At 42.4% G+C, this 19,448-nt stretch overlaps 1 protein-coding gene across 2 annotated transcripts; it reads right to left on the bottom strand.

Annotated features, from left to right (window-relative positions):
- Nucleotides 1-209: 209 nt before the first annotated feature.
- wrnip1 (WRN helicase interacting protein 1) lies at nucleotides 210-19,448 on the bottom strand. Of its 2 annotated transcripts, none has more exons than XM_029705135.1 (7): nucleotides 18,771-19,448; nucleotides 10,288-10,482; nucleotides 7,950-8,200; nucleotides 5,670-5,893; nucleotides 2,123-2,278; nucleotides 1,686-1,765; nucleotides 210-1,429 (listed from the first exon to the last, which is right to left on the bottom strand). In XM_029705135.1, exons 1-7 carry the CDS (start codon nucleotides 19,413-19,415, stop codon nucleotides 1,148-1,150), a joined length of 1,833 nt encoding a protein of 610 aa, XP_029560995.1. In that variant the 5' UTR covers nucleotides 19,416-19,448; the 3' UTR covers nucleotides 210-1,147. The 2 variants fall into 2 exon arrangements, with proteins under 2 accessions (XP_029560995.1, XP_029560996.1); XM_029705136.1 differs by having other exon boundaries at nucleotides 1,291-1,429; nucleotides 2,127-2,278.

Genomic DNA, 19,448 nt, shown 5'->3' with positions numbered 1-19,448 from the left:
CCACGGTGGTTCATTAATTCCCTGGATCAGTCAGGTGAGTTATGATTCAATTTATGAGGCCTCAGGCCTAGGCTGTGTAGCTGCTGAATAAGATCACATAGTTGAAATAATGGCACCCGAGACCTTGTAGGGATTAACTGACTGTACCGTAGTGCAGCAGAACTGGTGCAACACATGGATGGTTAAGTGAGTTGGTGTAAAACAAGTGGTACTGCATGACATTACCTTTAATGTAATTTATCTTTCATTTGCAGACAATGGCTCAAAATGGAATAAACCTCCCATATACACTGAGTGTACAAAACATTAGGAACATGCTCTTTCCATGACAGACTGACCAGGTGAAAGCTATAATCCCTTATTTATGTCACTTGTTAAATCCACTTCAATCAGTGTAGATAAAGGAGAAGAAACAAGTTAAATGAAAAATGTTAAGCCTTGAGACAATTGAGACTGATAGATTGGGCATGTGTGCTATTCAGAGGGACATTTGGGCAAAAGAAACAATTTAAGTGTCTTTGAACGGGGTATGGTAGTAGGTATCAGGAGCACCGGTTTGAGTCTGTCAAGAACTGCAACGCTGCAGTGTTATTCACACTCAACAGTTTCCTGTGTGTATCAAGAATGGTCCAGCACCCAAAAGAAATCCAGACAACTTGACAACTGTGGGAAGCACTGAAGTCAACATTGAAGTCAACATCACATCAACATCACACATCCCTGTGGAATGCTTTCAACACCTTGTAGAGTCCATGCCCTTATGAATTGAGGCTGTTCTGAGGGCAAAAGGGGGTGCAACTCAATATTAGGAAGGTGTTCCTAATGTTGTGTTCACTCAGTGTAAGTCAGTGTAATTATAATAAAAAAGGTGCTAATTACTGTCCCTCTGTTTATTTATAACAGTCTATTGAACAAAATATATCAACATAATGGTAACAATCTACAATACAAGATTACATTTATTTAACAAAGTGATAACATCATTGAACTCAAAATTGGTCTTATGCATAAGTGTTCTATTCGTGTTAGATCCAGCAGCATTTTCAGAGGTCCTCATAGCACAAAAATGGATCTTTAGCATTATAACCCTCACAGTAACCTTGACCTCAGATTCCAGAGGTCATGGGTCAACCTCAAAGGTCAGAGGTTATAGGTCAGAGGGGTTCCAGGTGAAGAAGTCCATTCCCCGAAGCTCCTCAGGCAGGTAGTCCTGCTCCACAGGGGCACTGAAGGCAGGGTTGTACTTGTAGCCCTTAGCGTAGCCCAGGTCCTTCATGAGCTTGGTGGGGGCGTTGCGAAGGTGCAGGGGAACAGAGGGTAGGGGGCCCTTATGGTTCCTCAGACTGGCCTTCACGTTACCGTACGCCTTGTAGATTTCTACCGACTTAGGAGCCCTGGCCAGGTACACCACACACTGAGCCAAGATCACCTGAGGGTGGGAGGGAAGGAAGGAGCGAGGGGAGGAAAGGGAGTAGAGAGAGAATTACCTTTATTAGCGTTTTGATATGGCCAAATATCAAAAGGCATTCCGGATACCAGGGTCAGAAAATAAGGAGTTCCTCAGGTAAAATCCAATGTCTCTCTTTATTGTATCCACAACATAACAAAGTGCTGATATTTAACAGAGGCAGATGTAAGGACAACTCTTGGTTGCCCTTGGTGACAAGATTTAAGTCTTCTCTCACCTCACACTCTGGCATCCCGATGAAGTGGCAGGCCTGGAAGGCAGATACAGCCTGAGGAAGGGCGGAGGGATCTGCCATACCTGAACAAAAGGGACAGGACATCCAGTCAGAACACACCGTAACCTTGTCTAGGCCTTTGAGTTGTAAGGGAAGACTCCTTCCATGGCTCTGACAGGTGCAGACCAACAGAAAATAGACTCCGCATACAACTGTCAGGGCCAAAAGAAGATTCCCCTGGGGTGATACCAAAGACGCTAGATCATGTTTGTTGACATAATAGTTTGGTACAGGTAATTAGTGCTTGACCAACATGTTTTTTTAGAAAGCACATCCTCCTCACAGTGTTTTCTGAGGTTGCGCCAAAGCAATGGTTTATGTAACTGGGTCAATAACTGATTAAAACAATGGTTTAATGTAGACAGAGACGTATCACACACCCACGTCTTCACTAGAGAAGCGGACTAGTCTGCGAGCCACGTACAGGGGGTCCTCTCCTCCCTCCAGCATGCGGCCCAGCCAGTAGAGGGAAGCGTTCTCGTGGGAGCCCCTCATTGATTTGTGCAGCGCTGAGATGCAGTTATAGTGCTCCTCACCTTTATGTATCAAACACAACACAAAGTAGGGTTGGATGGGTGGGAAAATAACCATATAGATCTAGAGAGAAATAGAAATCCATAGAAATATACTATATACAAATGTATGTGGAAACCCCTTCAAATTAGTGGATTCGGCTATTTCAGCCACACCCGTTGCTGACATGTGTATAAAATCGAGCACAAACACATGCAATCTCCATAGACAGAAATGGGCAGTAGAATGGCCTTACTGAAGAACTCAGTGACTTTCAACGTGGCACCGTCATATTAATGCCCATGATTTTGGAATGAGATGTTCGACGAGTTGGTGTCCACATACTTTTGGTCATGTAGTGTACATATAATACACAACACAAGACAAAAGGAGGGGAGGGAAGGAGTTAAGGTGGGGTGGGGATGAAGAAAAATAAGGGATCCATAAAGATATAAATAATACTAATGACTGTCTTGTTTTAGTTACACTAACCCCAAGGCCATATGATGTTTCTTATAATGTTTCTCCTTGGACTGGCAGGCCTGGGTTCAAATACTATTATGAGTTTTCTGGGCACAATGTAAACAATGAAATAGTCCTAAAAGTACAAACCCTTGCCCCACCTGGCTCTCCTGGCGAAATTCAATTAAATGCTCAAAGTAGCCTATTTGTAAGAACAAACATTTGTATTTTTTCTGATCCCTAGTGATCCATGGGAGGGGTGTGTGTTGCCAGGCTGTCCCTACGGTTTTCCATCCATCCATCCCCCTCCAGTCCACACCCACATTCCATCCATCTGAATCAGAGATAGTTGCTACTCAGTGACATGAGGCCTAAATTGGCCAGAGCTTCACTGGCGGCTTTCCAAGGCAAAGAACAATACACAAACGTTACTGGTTAACTGTGGAGGGCTTAGAAACAAATCCAGACCAATGCCTGCTTGACACAAGTCATTTGTTTTTAGTTTCATAGATAAAAAAAAAAAAGCTTCATCAAAATATCTTTCACACTAACAAAACTTAATAGAGCAGCTTCAGATTCAGTTCACACAACAGAATAGTGATGGAAGTCTACATGTCATCTCTTGTGGACAGATTCTCATGAACATGAAACAACGAGAATCTGTCAAGGCTCACGTAGAATGTGACCACAAGCAGCAGTAGTTTCTGGTTTGGGGTTTTCGGCATTGATTATTTAGAGAAATCAGGATTGGGCAAAGGCGGTGAGCTTAAACTGGTGCGTGGGTTGTCAAGCCTGTGTGAGGATGATAATGGTTTCCACCAGATTTGGCGAGTGAGGAGACTTTGCTTCCTTCCTTTACACAAAAGGTAATCACAATTGTTATCGGCATTCCCTTCCAGATGTAAAACCCGAAATGACAAACTTTCGCAAAATAATTTTACTTCCCGGGTAACTGAGATTAGTCTACATGCAATGACGTGAATGAATTTCATCACTGTTTTTTAATGACAAAACATCAAATAGAGTAAATGTAGAGTTAGGCCTGTAGCTGGTAAAACCATCTACCCTGGATGTCTAGCTAGTTGACATAACAGTTAAGAGGCTGCTGAGCTGGGTCTAGGCTGTATTTCTGTTGCTGTTGTATAGTTGATGTACATTAATCATTTCTGGGGCATCTTCAGAGGAAATTCTGGTTAGATTTTAATTTGGCTAGCTCCTTTAACCCCATGGGCTTAATTTGGTTCTGGATTCTTTTTGGAGGCCCCAGTCTCCCCAGACCAATTAACCCACCATTGCGTTGATGTTCTAGCCTGGTCCTGTCTGTTTGACTCGTCTTAGCATCATTGTATGGCGTGACAATGACCATATGAGTTGGCAAGACAGCACTAAACAGGTCTGGGACCAGGCTAGTGAGGGTCTATCCCATGCTTCCAGTGGGCCCCATGGCGTGGCAATGTCCTATTATAAGACAGCCATCCTAATTTGAACCAATGTCTCATTTGTCACTCAGGTGGTCCCTCTTTCACCTCTCTCCACGATGGATAACTCCTCCACCTCAACGCTCCATATCCCAGTCCACCTCCTGAGGCATTAGCCCACCTCCTGAGGCATTAGCCCACCTCCTGAGGCATTATTGTGTTGCTATAGCTATTTTGGATAAGGCTTGGAGGCCTCCTCCAGCACCCAAAATAGGACACATGGAAACAATGCAGGCGTCCTGTAAATCAACCAGGCCATGGAGGATGATGGAGCTCCAGGGGTGTCATAATAAATTGCCACGCCAGCTGGCACAAACTTTTCAAGCACATGGCAGACAGGGGCATCCCTCTGTCCCTGGTGATGGGGTGGCAGCAGCAGCAGTCAGAGTCCAAGGGTCCTCAGGGTCCCCTCCAAAAAAAACATTTATCCTCTCATTTGAAGCAGAGCCATACACTCTATGGCATGTTTGAAGTGGTTGATCCATTTACTAGTAAAATCATGAGGAGTTTGACAGGGAAGTGTTGAGAGGGAAAATACCAGGAATATTGAGAAGAATCCTCTACCCATCCTCCACTGAGCTTGACAGAAAAAGTAAAGCTGAGAACCAGAGACTGGGATCAAGTCCCTTCACCTTCACTTTTCAGACAATAATGCACATAATATAAGAGTTATGGCGGGTACTATATACTCTACGAGCACACCAAGTAGTCTAGCAATCTCCTAAGTGTCCTCTGACTAACATATTCTGGATATTCATTGATTCCAGTAAGATGACACTGACAACAACCAGTCCATGCTTCTAAAGCGTCAATCAAGGGCAGTGAGCCACAATAGCACTTGGCAGGCTGGCACCACGGTGACATCACTTGTACAGTCACTGTCTGAGGGTTTTAACCTAATTAGCGCTAGCCGTCTGGCCTGAGTCAGCTAATGTAGGGCATATTGAAAGAGTCTACTGTACGTGTTAGAGGGCAAAGTGTTCTTTGGCTGGATCTGGCTGCATATCTCAGACTCGGAGCAAAGGGAAAGTCAGCTCTACCAATAGGACCAGCACATTCACCATTTCACAAGAGACCTCTCAAATACACCTAAACTATTCACAGGTCCATTCCCATGAGCTGACAGACAGACTGCTTGGGTTATTATCTCTGGGCAGCTGCTGTGGAGCCAACCAGACAGGATGTCACCCCTCTGGAATTATCCAATTGAATCATGACAAGTAACATCATTTGTCATCTAAATATTTAAATGTCTGTCAGTCCAGTGAGGGGCAGTTTAAAAGAACAACCTAGAAAAATGTCAAATGTCCACTGACTACAGCTGAATCAACCATGTTATGGTTCAACCATTGAGGAGCATCAAGATGATCAGTATGCTGGAGTTTCAATTTAGTGCACAGTTTTTCTCCATGCACCTGTTAGTATGATAGGTGTGCGACTCCTATACTCTTTTCTATTGAACCATTGGACTCACCTGCTTTGTCGTAGAGGATATGGGACCTCTGAAGGCCCTCCTTCACATGCTCCTCCTGCACCACAATGTCCTGTGGGGTACTGCCAGATCCTGATTGGCCAGGACGGGCTGCACCCACCCGGGCCTGGACAGCCAGCTGAAGCCCGTTGAGCCCCGCCCGGGCGTCGCCGTCACACAGGTGGGCTATGGTGTCCAGAGCCTTCTGCTCAATATAGACTTTTGGTCTACAAAACATGAAAACAGAAACACATTCAATTATAACAAATAAGAACGCGGCCCCTGGTCCCCGGGGCGATGCAAACACCCTCCACCAGCTCCAAGTGGGTCAGGACATGTAAACGTCGCGTTACCGATACCGACTCCCTTAATACTGATCCACATAACTCAAACCTAACCCACCATGCCAGGGACTTGACATCTGAAAAACGCATCATTCTTGAGGAGAATTTCAGTTTATTGAGTGGCCTCCAGAAACCTAATCATAGTCTACATGTGTAATCATCTATCAAGTTGATGTATGAAGTTCATCTTTCTAATTTCTAATCATTTGAGGTACTGGTAGGGCTGTTACGGTGACCGTATTACCGCCACATGGGCGGTCATGAGTCATGAAGGCAGTCAAATTCCATTTGACCGTTTATTCACGGTAATTAGGCTTCTTCAAGCTCTGATGCTGCTGATGGTCATTAGTAGCCTACCAAACTTGCTAACCGCCTGGTACTCAGCACTCTATTGTCCATCTAATTACTCTGATATCATTGCAAATTTGATCAAAAATCTAATCAAACACTTCATGAGGGCTCATGAGGTCATTTTGTGCAACATTTCTATAGGCTATGCAATTACATAAGAAAAACAGTGATGGCCTCTATTAAAAAGAGGAGCATCCCTTCAGCTTTCTATAGGCTAGGCTTACTATATTTATTTCTCAACTTTTTCTCAGCAATTGCTTCTCTTTACAACAGGAGTATAGACTAACTGGCTGGCATGAAAATGAACCAGGGGAAAAGCGTCCTCCATTTGCTATTTAAGTGCATAGATCTATCTCGAGACAGGTGCATGATAATGGTCCATTCTAAATCAAAACAAATGTCACACATATATTAAAAGAGCATTTCACTCCATGGCTTGCACCTGTACCAAGATCTGGAAGGCCAGGAAACGACTGCCAGCTTTTCTTTTTCTTGTTTTCGCTTCTTTATTTGTATGTTTATAAAAAAATAAAAATAAACATACAAATAAAGAAGCGAAAACCTGTACCAGATCTTGGTACAGGTGCAAGCCATGGAGCGAAATGCTTTGGTTGTGTACAGATCTCTATGCTCAGGTGGACCAACCCTTTCTATTACATCACATCTTTACATCCTTCATTGTTTTGATATATTCATTTTCTATGAGTGATATAGGGCTCTGTCAAATTTACCAAACTATACATTTGTTCCAAGGAACATTTTAGATCAGACATTTTCCACACTGCATCAGCAAAAAATGGTGTCAGCCCTGGCTTCCCTCTGTACAAATATAACATCTAATGTTAGCTCAATCACCACCACCACTCAATCACACCCATGTTGACCATGAAGGCTCTCTGCCATGAATCTGGTACACTGTTAAAACTGAGCCGTCATCTGCTGCCAGCAGTTAACAGCTGTCTCACTTAAACAGGCTAGGCTATACCGACACACTCCCCTCCATCTCTGTCAACAGAGAGAGAGAAATAGAGGAGAGAAAGGACAGAAAGGAGATAAAAGAGAGAAAGAGAGAGGGAAGAGAAAAAGGAGACAGAGAGCAAGAGAGGAAAGAAAAGAGAGAAAGAGGAGAAAAAGGAGAGAGAGAGAGCGAGCGAGAGGTTACTAGTTCATTTAGCAGACAAGATTTGCTTAGAATTCCGTGGCATTATAGTATATTATTTTATAATATGAAGAATACAATTGAATAAAGCTGAATAAAATAGAAAGGATATTATCTCCAAGAGAGAAAGGAGAGCGAGCGAGTCAGAGAGAGGAGAGAAAGGAGAGAGAAAAAGAGAAAGAGGGAGGAGAAAGAGAGAGGGAGGAGAAAAAGGAGAGAGAGAGAACACAGCTGTCTGCCTATAGTCAGCCCTGCCAGGCCATAAATGACCTAAAGAAAAACATTTTAAGGCGGGCACAGAGGGGAGAGAGGACGTCCCCCTCGACCAATCAGGGTTCAGGAATCCCAGACTGAAGGATGACATGTGTCTCCACAGCACATTTGGTGATAACAAGGGGCTCATTCCCAGAGGGGGTATCAGCTACTTACTCTGATCCAAGCTCGGTTGGGTTTAACTCGTCTTGATCTATGCGGTCGTTGAGATCTTCTCCCAGTACACTGATCCCCAGCGTAGCGATGGCCCTGAGCAGGATCAACCCCATTGCCTCCACAGACAGCTTGTCCAGAACCAGGACCCTGCACCGGCTAAGCAGAGCCGCGTTCACCTGGAACGAAGGGTTCTCCGTGGTCGCCCCGATCAGAGTTACCGTCCCACACTCCACATGAGGGAGGAAGGTATCCTACATACAGACAGACAACAAGAGACATAGAAAGAGAGCGAAGAGAGACATGGGAGGAAAAGAGAAGGTGTTGAGCATCCCAAAAGTGGTTCAATATCAAGGGTGAGCCACAGGGCTTTGATTACCTGTGCATGAAATACCACTGGCACTATCCCTCATTGTACAATGGTTTAATAGGGTAGCTGTGTAAAAGCATTTTAGCGTACATGGTTAAAAGACAAATCTCTCACGCATGCGCTATGTTTTCCCTCTAAGCACCTCTTTAGCCCGAGCACAGTGTAGAGGGTCGGCCCTGGCTCTAACTGCCTGTTAATTGTTATCAGAATTTACACAGACAGGATAAAAGGGTCGTTCTGTGCCACAGTGAGAACCATCCTTCATATTATACTACACAAAATGAAGACAGTAGCTGATAAGGATATTTATTGATATTTTCAGAGTGATACTTGGTTACTATGTTATTGTTACTATAGTTTGTTAAACTTTGTAGGCATATTAAAACAACTGTGGCATGCTGTACGAAGCAATTATTTTGGATCCGATTTTCTATCAACACCCATTATAGTGCTGAGCGTTCTTTAAAGGTCGGTTCGGTTTCTGTTCGATTATAATTACTATAGTTTTTTTGAAACATGAACTGCACCATGCATTATGTGGGTTGAATGCTGTAACAACACAGAATAAGATAATTAATACAAGCCCCATGATGGTAGTCACTGCTCATTACTGCTTATCACTTACTAACCATCATCACTCACATTACTTTAAGAAAATATTTCAGTTGTGTATAATACATTTGATGACTTTATTTCATTTCAAGTCATCATCTCATCTCTATATAGCTGCTGCCTATGCTGTCTGACAAAATCCCTATCTCAGTAGTTCTTACTAAAGGTATACTTTTGACTGCTAAATACCAACTATAAATTACTTAGATTATGTATTTTCAAGTAGAGATACCTTGCGAAGCAACTACTCTCTATCTCTATTGATCGAGCGCTCTTACGTCTCTTCTCTCCGTCTCCGTATCTGCCACACACAGAGCGGACAAGTAGTTGGCTCAATGCATTATGCTCATTGTAGTTAATTACCACGTTTTCTGTGCTAAACTATGTAGAATATTGGCATGTTGGAAATACATCGCACAGTTCAGGCTGGATCTGATTTATCTCCTGAAAAACAGAACGAAATGGAATTCATATATTTGAACCAAAGTTGGTAAATTAGTTGTCAAAAAAACAAACAAAAATAACTGAAATTTCAGTTAATCGTTCAGCACTAGTCCATTATGTTACATTTATAACTAAATATGTTTTAGTCGATATGTACTGGTCAGGGATGTGGACCACAGATGCAGATTAAGTACAAACCATTGTTACTATTATTATTATTACAATGTGTGGGTACTGTTACACAATGGTGTGTGGGTACTGTTACACAATGGTGTGTGGGTACTGTTACACAATGGTGTGTGGGTACTGTTACACAATGGTGTGGAGTTGTGAAAGAAAAGAATGGCCACTAACATTCAACATCAATCTGAGGCGTTATCTTGGCTAGTTAGGTGATATGATACCATATACTAATAGTAGATTTATACAAACAATCTCTCTCTCAAATGGCTTCAGGGAATCTGATTGCGATGCTACACTAAAAATCTATGAATCTTTCCATGAATCTGTGGTAGATACAAAGAGGGTGGATAATGGGTATTGTTTCTAAGGGAATGGAGTCTTTATTTTGGGATCATGGGATGGACATTCCTATACTAGTGTGGTTGAGACCGCGCAGACAGGCTAGCATGATAGCCAATCATACGTGTACAGAGATTTCTGACAAATGTGTGGCTGTAGCTAGGCAAGGGCTACTAAATCATTTGGCCTACAACTCCATTGAGTACACTACTCGTTATGAAAAATGTGATAAGACAAACGATGAGTGAAATTAGACCTACACATTTTCATAAAAATAAATGTCATCATTGGAATTTGTATCTTGGAGTGATACCCTTTACCCTTTGTCATTACTATTGGCTGAAACCTGAGCCCAATTCTTCTTATTGGCTGGAGCACTTTGGTTGTTATTACCTGTTGTGACTTGTTGAAGCGATGGATCTCATCTATAAAGAGGATGGTCTTCCTCTTCATCAGTTTTAACTCATTCTGGGCCTGCTTAATGACCTCTCGCACCTCATTGGTGGATGTGCTGGTGGCAGAGAGAGAAACAAAGCGGGCCGTGCCCCTCTTCTTACTGCCGCTGGCTATGATGTGGGCCAGGGTGGTCTGGAAGGAAGGACAGAGATACATAAACGTAAGAGTTCATAGTGACACCATATCTAATTCTTAGAGATTCTTAGAATTGTGTTCCATCTGAAGGAAGCGAGTACCTGTGAATAATTGTCTCGTTCAAAATATGATTACTACTAATGATGAAGATAGATACATAACATGATTCCCTTTTATGTGTGGGACCTTATGTGGAAAGTATTTTTCCTCATTAAATCCTTGAGAATGCAGGCAGGCACCTAAAATCATGCATCTACTGATCCCCCTGCGTGCCACTGTCACAGCATTTTCGTCTGTATTTTATAGGCCTATAATGCATTTTCCAGTCCCTATAATCCACAGATAGAACCAAGTCCCCTGGTCCCTGCCTAGAAGACAGATTCATACATCTAGCCTCCACTGTAAATCCTGGAGTCCAGCTCCATAAATCTTATGAAACCTGACCCATGATACCAGGGGGCTGACAAAGAGAGTCAGCGAGAAAGGGAAAGTGTTAAGAGGCATGGTGTTATGGTGGCCAGTCAAGTGAGAGGTAGGTGGCCATTATGGCATTAACAGTGCAGATAACGCAAGACTCCAGCCAGTCACTATACAGTATATCTAGGCCTAATGGGAGAATTTCAAGCAGTTCCAATTATGTGACTGCCATCCATGGGCATTGCAATAATCACATTAACTCAGTCAATCGTCATCAAAAAACTGCAGAAATGACCTTATCTTTAGGCTTAATGTTATGTAGGCACTGGGTATAGGCCCTATTGTTACACATTCCAAGACTGCTGCAAGGTCTTCCCTGCCCACAGGGGTCTTGTGTTCTTGAGTAATGACGACCTCAGGGGGATGGTTGGTTGAAATCAATATTTGTCTGCTTTATGGATTATTTTTCAAACAAGCTGCAACTGACCAACAGTAATTGGTCTGGTCTAAAAAAAAAATGACGCTGATATGAGAAGTTGTTGTTGTTGCTGCTGCCAGTCCCATTTCTTCTTCGGGGAAGTTTACCTGCGGTTGGCATCCAATAAATGTTGCATTACCGTCACCTACTAGACTAGAGTACAAGTCCCTTAAACTTTGCTTAAAAAAAAACATTTTTAAAATACCCTACCATCTAACACTACACTCACAAACCCCCCCCCCCATCTTATTAATATAATCACTAGTTAACTACACACGGTTGATGATATTACTAGTTTATCTAGCTTGTCCTGCGTTGCATATAATCGATGCGGTGTTAATTTATCATTGAATCATAGCCTACTTTGCCAAACGGGTGATTTAACAAGCGCATTCGCGAAAAAAGCACTGTCGTTGCACCAATGTGTAACTAACCATAAACATCAACGCTTTTCTTAAAATCAATACACAAGTATATATTTTTAAACCTGCATATTTATTTAATATTGCCTGCTAAGATGAATTTCTTTTAACTAGGGAAATTGTGTCACTGCTCTTGCGTTCTGTGCAACAGTGTCAGGCTATATGCAGCAGTTTGGGCCGCCAGGTTCGTTGCGAACTATGTGAAGACCAAATTCGCCAAACGGGGGATGACTTAACAAAAGCACATTTGCGAAAAAAAATCACAATCGTTGCAGGAATGTACCTAACCATAAACATCAATGCCTTTCTTAAAATCAGGGTATCTGCAACAGTTTGGGCCACCTGGCTCGTTGCGAACTAATTTGCCAGACTTTTACGTAATTATGACATAACATTGAAGGTTGTACAATGTAACAGGAATATTTAGACTTATGGATGCCACCCGTTAGATAAAATCCAGAATGGTTCCGTATTTCACTGAAATAATAAACGTTTTGTTTTCAAAATGATAGTTTCCGGATTTGACCATATTAATGACCTAAGGCTCGTATTTCTGTGTGTTATGTTATAATTAAGTCTATGATTTGATATTTGATAGAGCAGTCTGAGCGGTGGTAGGCAGCAGCAGGCTCGTAAGCATTCATTCAAACAGCACCTTCGTGCGTTTGCCAAAAGCTCTTCTCTGTGCTTCAAGCATTGAGCCGTTTGACTTCAAGCCTATCAACTCCCGAGATTAAGCTGGTGTAACTGATGTAAAATGACTAGCTAGTTAGCGGGGTGCGCGCTAATAGCGTTTCAATCGGTTTACTTAACTCGCTCTGAGACCTTGAAGTAGTTGTTCCCCTTGCTCTGCAAGGGCCGCGGCTTTTGTGGAGCGATGGGTAACGATGCTTCGAGGGTGGCTGTTGTCGATGTGTTCCTGGTTCGAGCCCAGGTAGGGGCGAGGAGAGGGACGGAAGCTACACTGTTACACTGGCAATACTAAAGTTTCTATAAGAACATCCAATAGTCAAAGGTATATGAAATACAAATGGAAAAGAGAGAAATAGTCCTATAATTCCTACAACCTAAAACTTCTTACCGGGGAATATTGAAGACTCATGTTAAAAGGAACCACCAGCGTTCATATGTTCTCATGTTTTGAGCAAGGAACTTAAACGTTAGCTTTTTTACATGGCACATATTGCACTTTTACTTTCTTCTCCAACACTTTCTTTTTGCATTATTTAAACCAAATTGAACATGTTTCATTATTTATTTGAGGCATTATATTAAGTTAAAATAAAAGTGTTCATTCAGTATTGTTGTAATTGTCATTATTACAAATAAATCAATAAAACAATTGGCCGATTAATCGGTATCGGCCACCCACGGTACACACTATCAACAGCCATTGAAATAGCATGGCGCGAAACAAAAAAAACAGCAACAATCTCATAATTTCATTTTCTCAAACAATCAACTATTTTACACCATTTTAAAGATAAACTTCTTGTTAATCTAATCACATTGTCCGATTTCAAAAAGGCTTTACGCCGAAAGCATAAAATTTGATTATGTTAGGACATAAACTTCACAAGAAAAACCACACAGCCATTTTCCAAGCAAGGACATGCATCACAAAAACCAAGAATACAGCTAAAATATTCACTAACCTTTGATGATCTTCATCAGATGGCACTCATAGGACTTCATGTTACACAATACATGTATGTTTTGCTCGATAAAGTTCATATTTATATCCAAAAACCCCCTTTTACATTGGAGCGTGATGTTCAGAAAATGTATTCCCACCAAAACCTCCGGTGAATGAGCACATCAATTTACAAAAATACTCATCATAAACGTTGATAAAATTTACAACAGTTATTGAAAGAATTATAGATATACTTCTCCTTAATGCAACCGCTGTGTCAGATTTTAAAATAGCTTTACAGAGAAAGCACATTTTTCAATATTCTGAGTACATAGCTCAACCATCAAAGCAAGCTATACAGATACCCGCCAAGTTCTGGGGTCAACTAAACTCAGAATTAGTATTATAAATATTCTCTTACTTTTGCTGATCTTCGTCAGAATGCACTCCCAGGACTCCTACTTCCACAAGAAATGTTATTTTTGTTCGAAATACTCCATATATCTCCAAATACCTCAGTTGTTTGTGCGTTCAGATCACTATCCAAAGGCATAGCGCGCGAGCGTTATTCCAGACACGAATAGTCAAATAGGTCCTAATCCTGTTTGTAGAAACATGTCAAACATTGTTTACAATCAATCCCTAGGGTCTTTTTAACATAAAATGTCTATAATATTCAAACCGCACAATAGCATATTCATTACAGAGGAAAAGAAGGAGCGGCGCGCCAAGAGTGCCCACGCAGTAAACAACTCACTGGTCCCAGGCAGTCCACTCATTGACTGAGCTCCTATTTTCTGCCCAGTAACAGGAAAAGGATGAAACATGTTTCTAAAGGCTGTTGACACCCAATGGAAGCCTTAGGAAGTGCATCGTGACCCCACAGACACTCTAGTTTCGATAGTGATTCAAAAGAAGAACTACAATTCTCAGATTTCCCACTTCCTGGTTGGATTTTTCTCAGGTTTTTGCCTGCCATATGAGTTCTGTTATACTCACAGACATCATTCATACAGTTTTAGAAACTTCAGAGTGTTTTCTATCCAAATCGAATAATAATATGCAAATATTTGACTCTGGGCCCGAGTATTAGGCAGTTTACTCTGGGCACACTTTTCATCCGAAAATGAAAATACTGCCCCCTATACCTTAAAAAGTTAAACAAAATTGAACATGTTTCAATATTTATTTGAGGCTAAATTGATTTTATTGATGTATTACATTAAGTTAAAATAAGTGTTCATTCAGTATTGTTGTAATTGTCATTATTACAAACAAAAACAAATGTAAAAAAAAATAATAATAATATCGGTATCGGCTTTTTTTGGTCCTCCAATAATTGGTATCGGCATTGAAAAATCATAATTGGCCAACCTCTAGTAAGAATGCTGTTCATCGATTACAGCTCAGCATTTAACACCATAGTACCCTCCAAAATCGTCATTAAGCTCGAGACCCTGGGTCTCGACCCCGCCCTGTGCAAATGGGTCCTGGACTTCCTGACGGGCCGCCCCCAGGTGGTGAGGGTAGGTAACAACATCTCCACCCCGCTGATCCTCAACACTGGGGCCCCACAAGGGTGCGTTCTCAGCCCTCTCCTGTACTCCCTGTTCACCCACGACTGCGTGTCCATGCACGCCTCCAACTCAATCATCAAGTTTGCAGACGACAGTAGTGGTAGGCTTGATTACCAACAACAACGAGACGGCCTACAGGGAGGAGGTGAGGGCCCTCGGAGTGTGGTGTCAGGAAAATAACCTCACACTCAACGTCAACAAAACAAAGGAGATGATTGTGGACTTCAGGAAACAGCAGAGGGAGCACCCCCCTATCTACATTGGCGGGACAGTAGTGGAGAGGGTGGAAAGTTAAGTTCCTCGGCGTACACATCACGGACAAATTTAAATGGTCCACCCACACAGACAGCGTGGTGAAGAAGGCGCAGCAGCGCATCTTCAACCTCAGGAGGCTGAAGAAATTTGGCTTGCCACCAAAAACACTCAAACTTTTACAGATGCACAATCGAGAGCATCCCGTCAGGCTGTATCACAGCCTGGTATGGCAACTGCTCCGCCCACAACCGTAAGGCTCTCCAGAGGGTAGTGAGGTCTGCACAACGCATCACCGGGGGCAAACTACCTGCCCTCCAGGACACCTACACCACAGGAAGGCCAAAAAGATCATCAAGGACAACAACCACCCGAGCCACTGCCTGTTCACCCCACTATCATCCAGAAGGCGAGGTCAGTACAGGTGCATCAAAGCGGGGACCAAGAGACTGAAAAACAGCTTCTATCTCAAGGCCATCAGACTGTTAAACAGCCATCACTAACATTGAGTGGCTGCTGCCAACATACTGACTCAACTCTAGCCACTTTAATAATGGCAAAATTGATGTAATAAATGTCTCACTAGCCACTTTAAACAATGCCACTTTATATAATGTTTACATACATTAGTCACCTCATATGTATATACTGTACTCTATATCATCTACTGCATCTTGCCTATGCCGTTCGGCCATCACTTATTCATATATTTTTATGTACATATTCTTATTCATTCCTTTACACTTGTGTTTGTATAAGGTAGTTGTGAAATTGTTAGATTCCTTGTTAGATTTTACTACGGAACTAGAAGCACAAGCATTTCGCTACACTCGCATTAACATCTGCTAACCATGTGTATGTGACAAATAAAATTTGAATTGATGTGTGTCTGACTCTCCTACCTTGGCCTGCTGTAACTATACAGCGGGGAAAAAAGTATTTGATCCCCTGCTGATTTTGTACGTTTGCCCACTGACAAAGAAATGATCAGTCTAAAATTTTAATGGTAGGTTTATTTGAACAGTGAGAGACAGAATAACAACAAAAATATCCAGAAAAACGCATGTCAGAAATGTTATAAATTGATTTGCATTTTAATGAGGGAAATAAGTATTTGACCCCCTCTCAATCAGAAAGATTTCTGGCTCCCAGGTGTCTTTTATACAGGTAACGAGCTGAGATTAGGAGCACACTCTTAAAGGGAGTGCTCCTAACCGCAACTTGTTACCTGTAAAAAAGACACCTGTCCACAGAAGCAATCAATCAGATTCCAAACTCTCCACCATGGTCAAGACCAAAGAGCTCTCCAAGGATGTCAGGGACAAGATTGTAGACCTACACAAGGCTGGAATGGGCTACAAGACCATCGCCAAGCAGCTTGGTGAGAAGGTGACAACATTTGGTGCGATTATTCGCAAATGGAAGAAACACAAAAGAACTGTCAATATCCCTCGGCCTGGGGCTCCATGCAAGATCTCACCTTGTGGAGTTGCAATGATCATGAGAACGGTGAGGAATCAGCCCAGAACTACACAGGAGGATCTTGTCAATGATCTCAAGGCAGCTGGGACCATAGTCACCAAGAAAACAATTGGTAACACACTACGTCGTGAAGGACTGAAATCCTGCAGCGCCCGGAAGGTCCCCCTGCTCAAGAAAGCACATATACATGCCCGTCTGAAGTTTGCCAATGAACATCTGAATGACTCAGAGGACAACTGGTGAAAGTGTTGTGGTCAGATGAGACCAAAATGGAGCTCTTTGGCATCAACTCAACTCGCCGTGTTTGGAGGAGGAGGAATGCTGCCTATGACCCCAAGAACACCATCACCACCGTCAACCATGGAGGTGGAAACATTATGCTTTGGGGGTGTTTTTCTGCTAAGGGGACAGGACAACTTCACCGCATCAAAGGGACGATGGACGGGGCCATGTACCATCAAATCTTGGGTGAGAACCTCCTTCCCTCAGCCAGGGCATTGAAAATGGGTCGTGGATGGGTATTCCGGCATGACAATGATCCAAAACACACGGCCAAGGCAACAAAGGAGTGGCTCAAGAAGAAGCACATTAAGGTCCTGGAGTGGCCTAGCCAGTCTCCAGACCTTAATGTCATAGAAAATCTGTGGAGGGAGCTAAAGGTTCGAGTTGCCAAACGTCAGCTTCGAAACCTTAATGACTTGGAGAAGATCTGCAAAGAGGAGTGGGACAAAATCCCTCCTGAGATGTGTGCAAACCTGCTGGCCAACTACAAGAAACGTCTGACCTCTGTGATTGCCAACAAGGGTTTTGCCACCAAGTACTAAGTCATGTTTTGCAGAGGGGTCAAATACTTATTTCCCTCATTAAAATGCAAATCATTTTATAACATTTTTGACATGCGGTTTTCTGGATTTTTTTGTTGTTATTCTGTCTCTCACTGTTCAAAAAACCTACTATTAAAATTATAGACTGATCATTTCTTTGTAAGTGGGCAAACGTACAAAATCAGCAGGGGATCAAGTACTTTTTTCCCCCACTGTATGTGTGAGTGAGATGTTAGTAAAATTCCTGAACTAAGTGTTTTCATCATTCTAGATTGCAGCCGGTAGCAACATGAAGAAGAGCTGTGATGTGTGTGGACCCAAGAAGGCCAGGAAGACACAGTACACATGCATCAAGTGCAAGAAATACATTTGCAACACACACACAGTAAAACTCTGTCCCTCATGAGGTGTGTAGACCAGCCTTAATTTGTGTTAAAAAATAAATAAACACATTTTATTTTAAAAAGAATAATAGCACTTTTATTGATACATTTTATCTAGCAGAAGTAAATGGCAAATATTAACTATGCTGTCTATATTTTTTTTACATTTAACCTTTAACTAGGCAAGTTAGTTAAGAACAAATTCTAATTTACAATGACCGTGTATTGCTTGTAATTGATACAAGTCAACATCTAAGTATTAAGTATTTTTACATAAATTGTTATTTCTGTATTGTTTAAAAACCCAATAATGTTTTGGGTCCATCAGACCAGCGAACATTGGGTGAATAACAAAAACATGAACACCACACAAGGGTTAAATCTATTCAGTCCTACTTCAGGCCAACAGCCTGAAAGTATGAGCCACCACCACTTAACACACCCTGTAACTCTTCTGACATCAAACCTCGCACATCCAAATACCTCTCTGCAGCTGCCACCACAACCTCTATTTTCTGCGATTTATGTCCATCCCTGCAGGACAGTTGATAACCATTGTTATAAATGCCAAAAATACAGTCTTACTGAAACATATCACTTATTGGTTTGTCCCTCTGTACTGGTACAGCTCTACTACTCACACCACTCCTCTCAGGATCCCTCCCCCTTGACCCATCTTCCTCTACTTTCTTCACTGCCTCTGCATATGACAATTTCTGCTCGTCAGTCACACACTTCATCACTCACGTGTTACTTTCGTTTACAACATGGAAATACAATCTAGATGATATGTTTACAAAGTAGAACACCACACCTTCCCACATCCAGGTGGTCCCCATAGGATCAACGACGGGATCTCCTGAGAATCCAACAGCGACCTGAGAAGGGTGTGTTCTCCGACTACTTTGTTTTGGCCGAAATATTCCTCTAGCGTGGTTGGTCGCAGTTTCTCCGCCAGCGGCTTATCGATATTCAGTAGTGCGCGCACAGGTGTTGTATCACGCGGGGTCTTTATCAGTGTGTTCGATACAGGGGGGTCGATGCCAAACTGCCCCATCGCCTGACCTGCCCCCATCTCGTCCGGTGAATTACGTTTCATTCCTTTGCTGACAGCAGTGCTGGCAATCGGTTTATTCGATAAAAATGTATTTCGTTCACTTTGAAGTGGACCCTTATTTCTGTTGGTCTGAAACATACTGAAAACCGGAGAGGGCGGCGTGGTACCTTTCCTCGCCTCCGACGAGTCTGTCGTGTTGACTGTTGGACTAGACGCTTCGCTAGAAATGCGAGGTTTCTTGAGAGGTGGTCCGTTCTCGTCTTTACTGGTTGATGTTGGACAACTGTCATTGTTTAACAAACATCTGTCCAGATGGGCATTGATTTCTGACGCCGCGAAATCCTTAAAACAAACGGGACATTGTACTGGCTCCGCAACGCTACCTGCCACTTCGCTCGCCATGTTTTCTTTCCCGCTAAACTTGACCTCACCACG

Source organism: Salmo trutta, chromosome 21 (genome assembly GCF_901001165.1).
Source record: "Salmo trutta chromosome 21, fSalTru1.1, whole genome shotgun sequence".
Taxonomy (NCBI): domain Eukaryota; kingdom Metazoa; phylum Chordata; class Actinopteri; order Salmoniformes; family Salmonidae; genus Salmo; species Salmo trutta.
The sequence above is the reverse complement of the archived record's forward strand: the minus strand, read 5'-3'. Positions and strand labels throughout refer to the sequence as shown.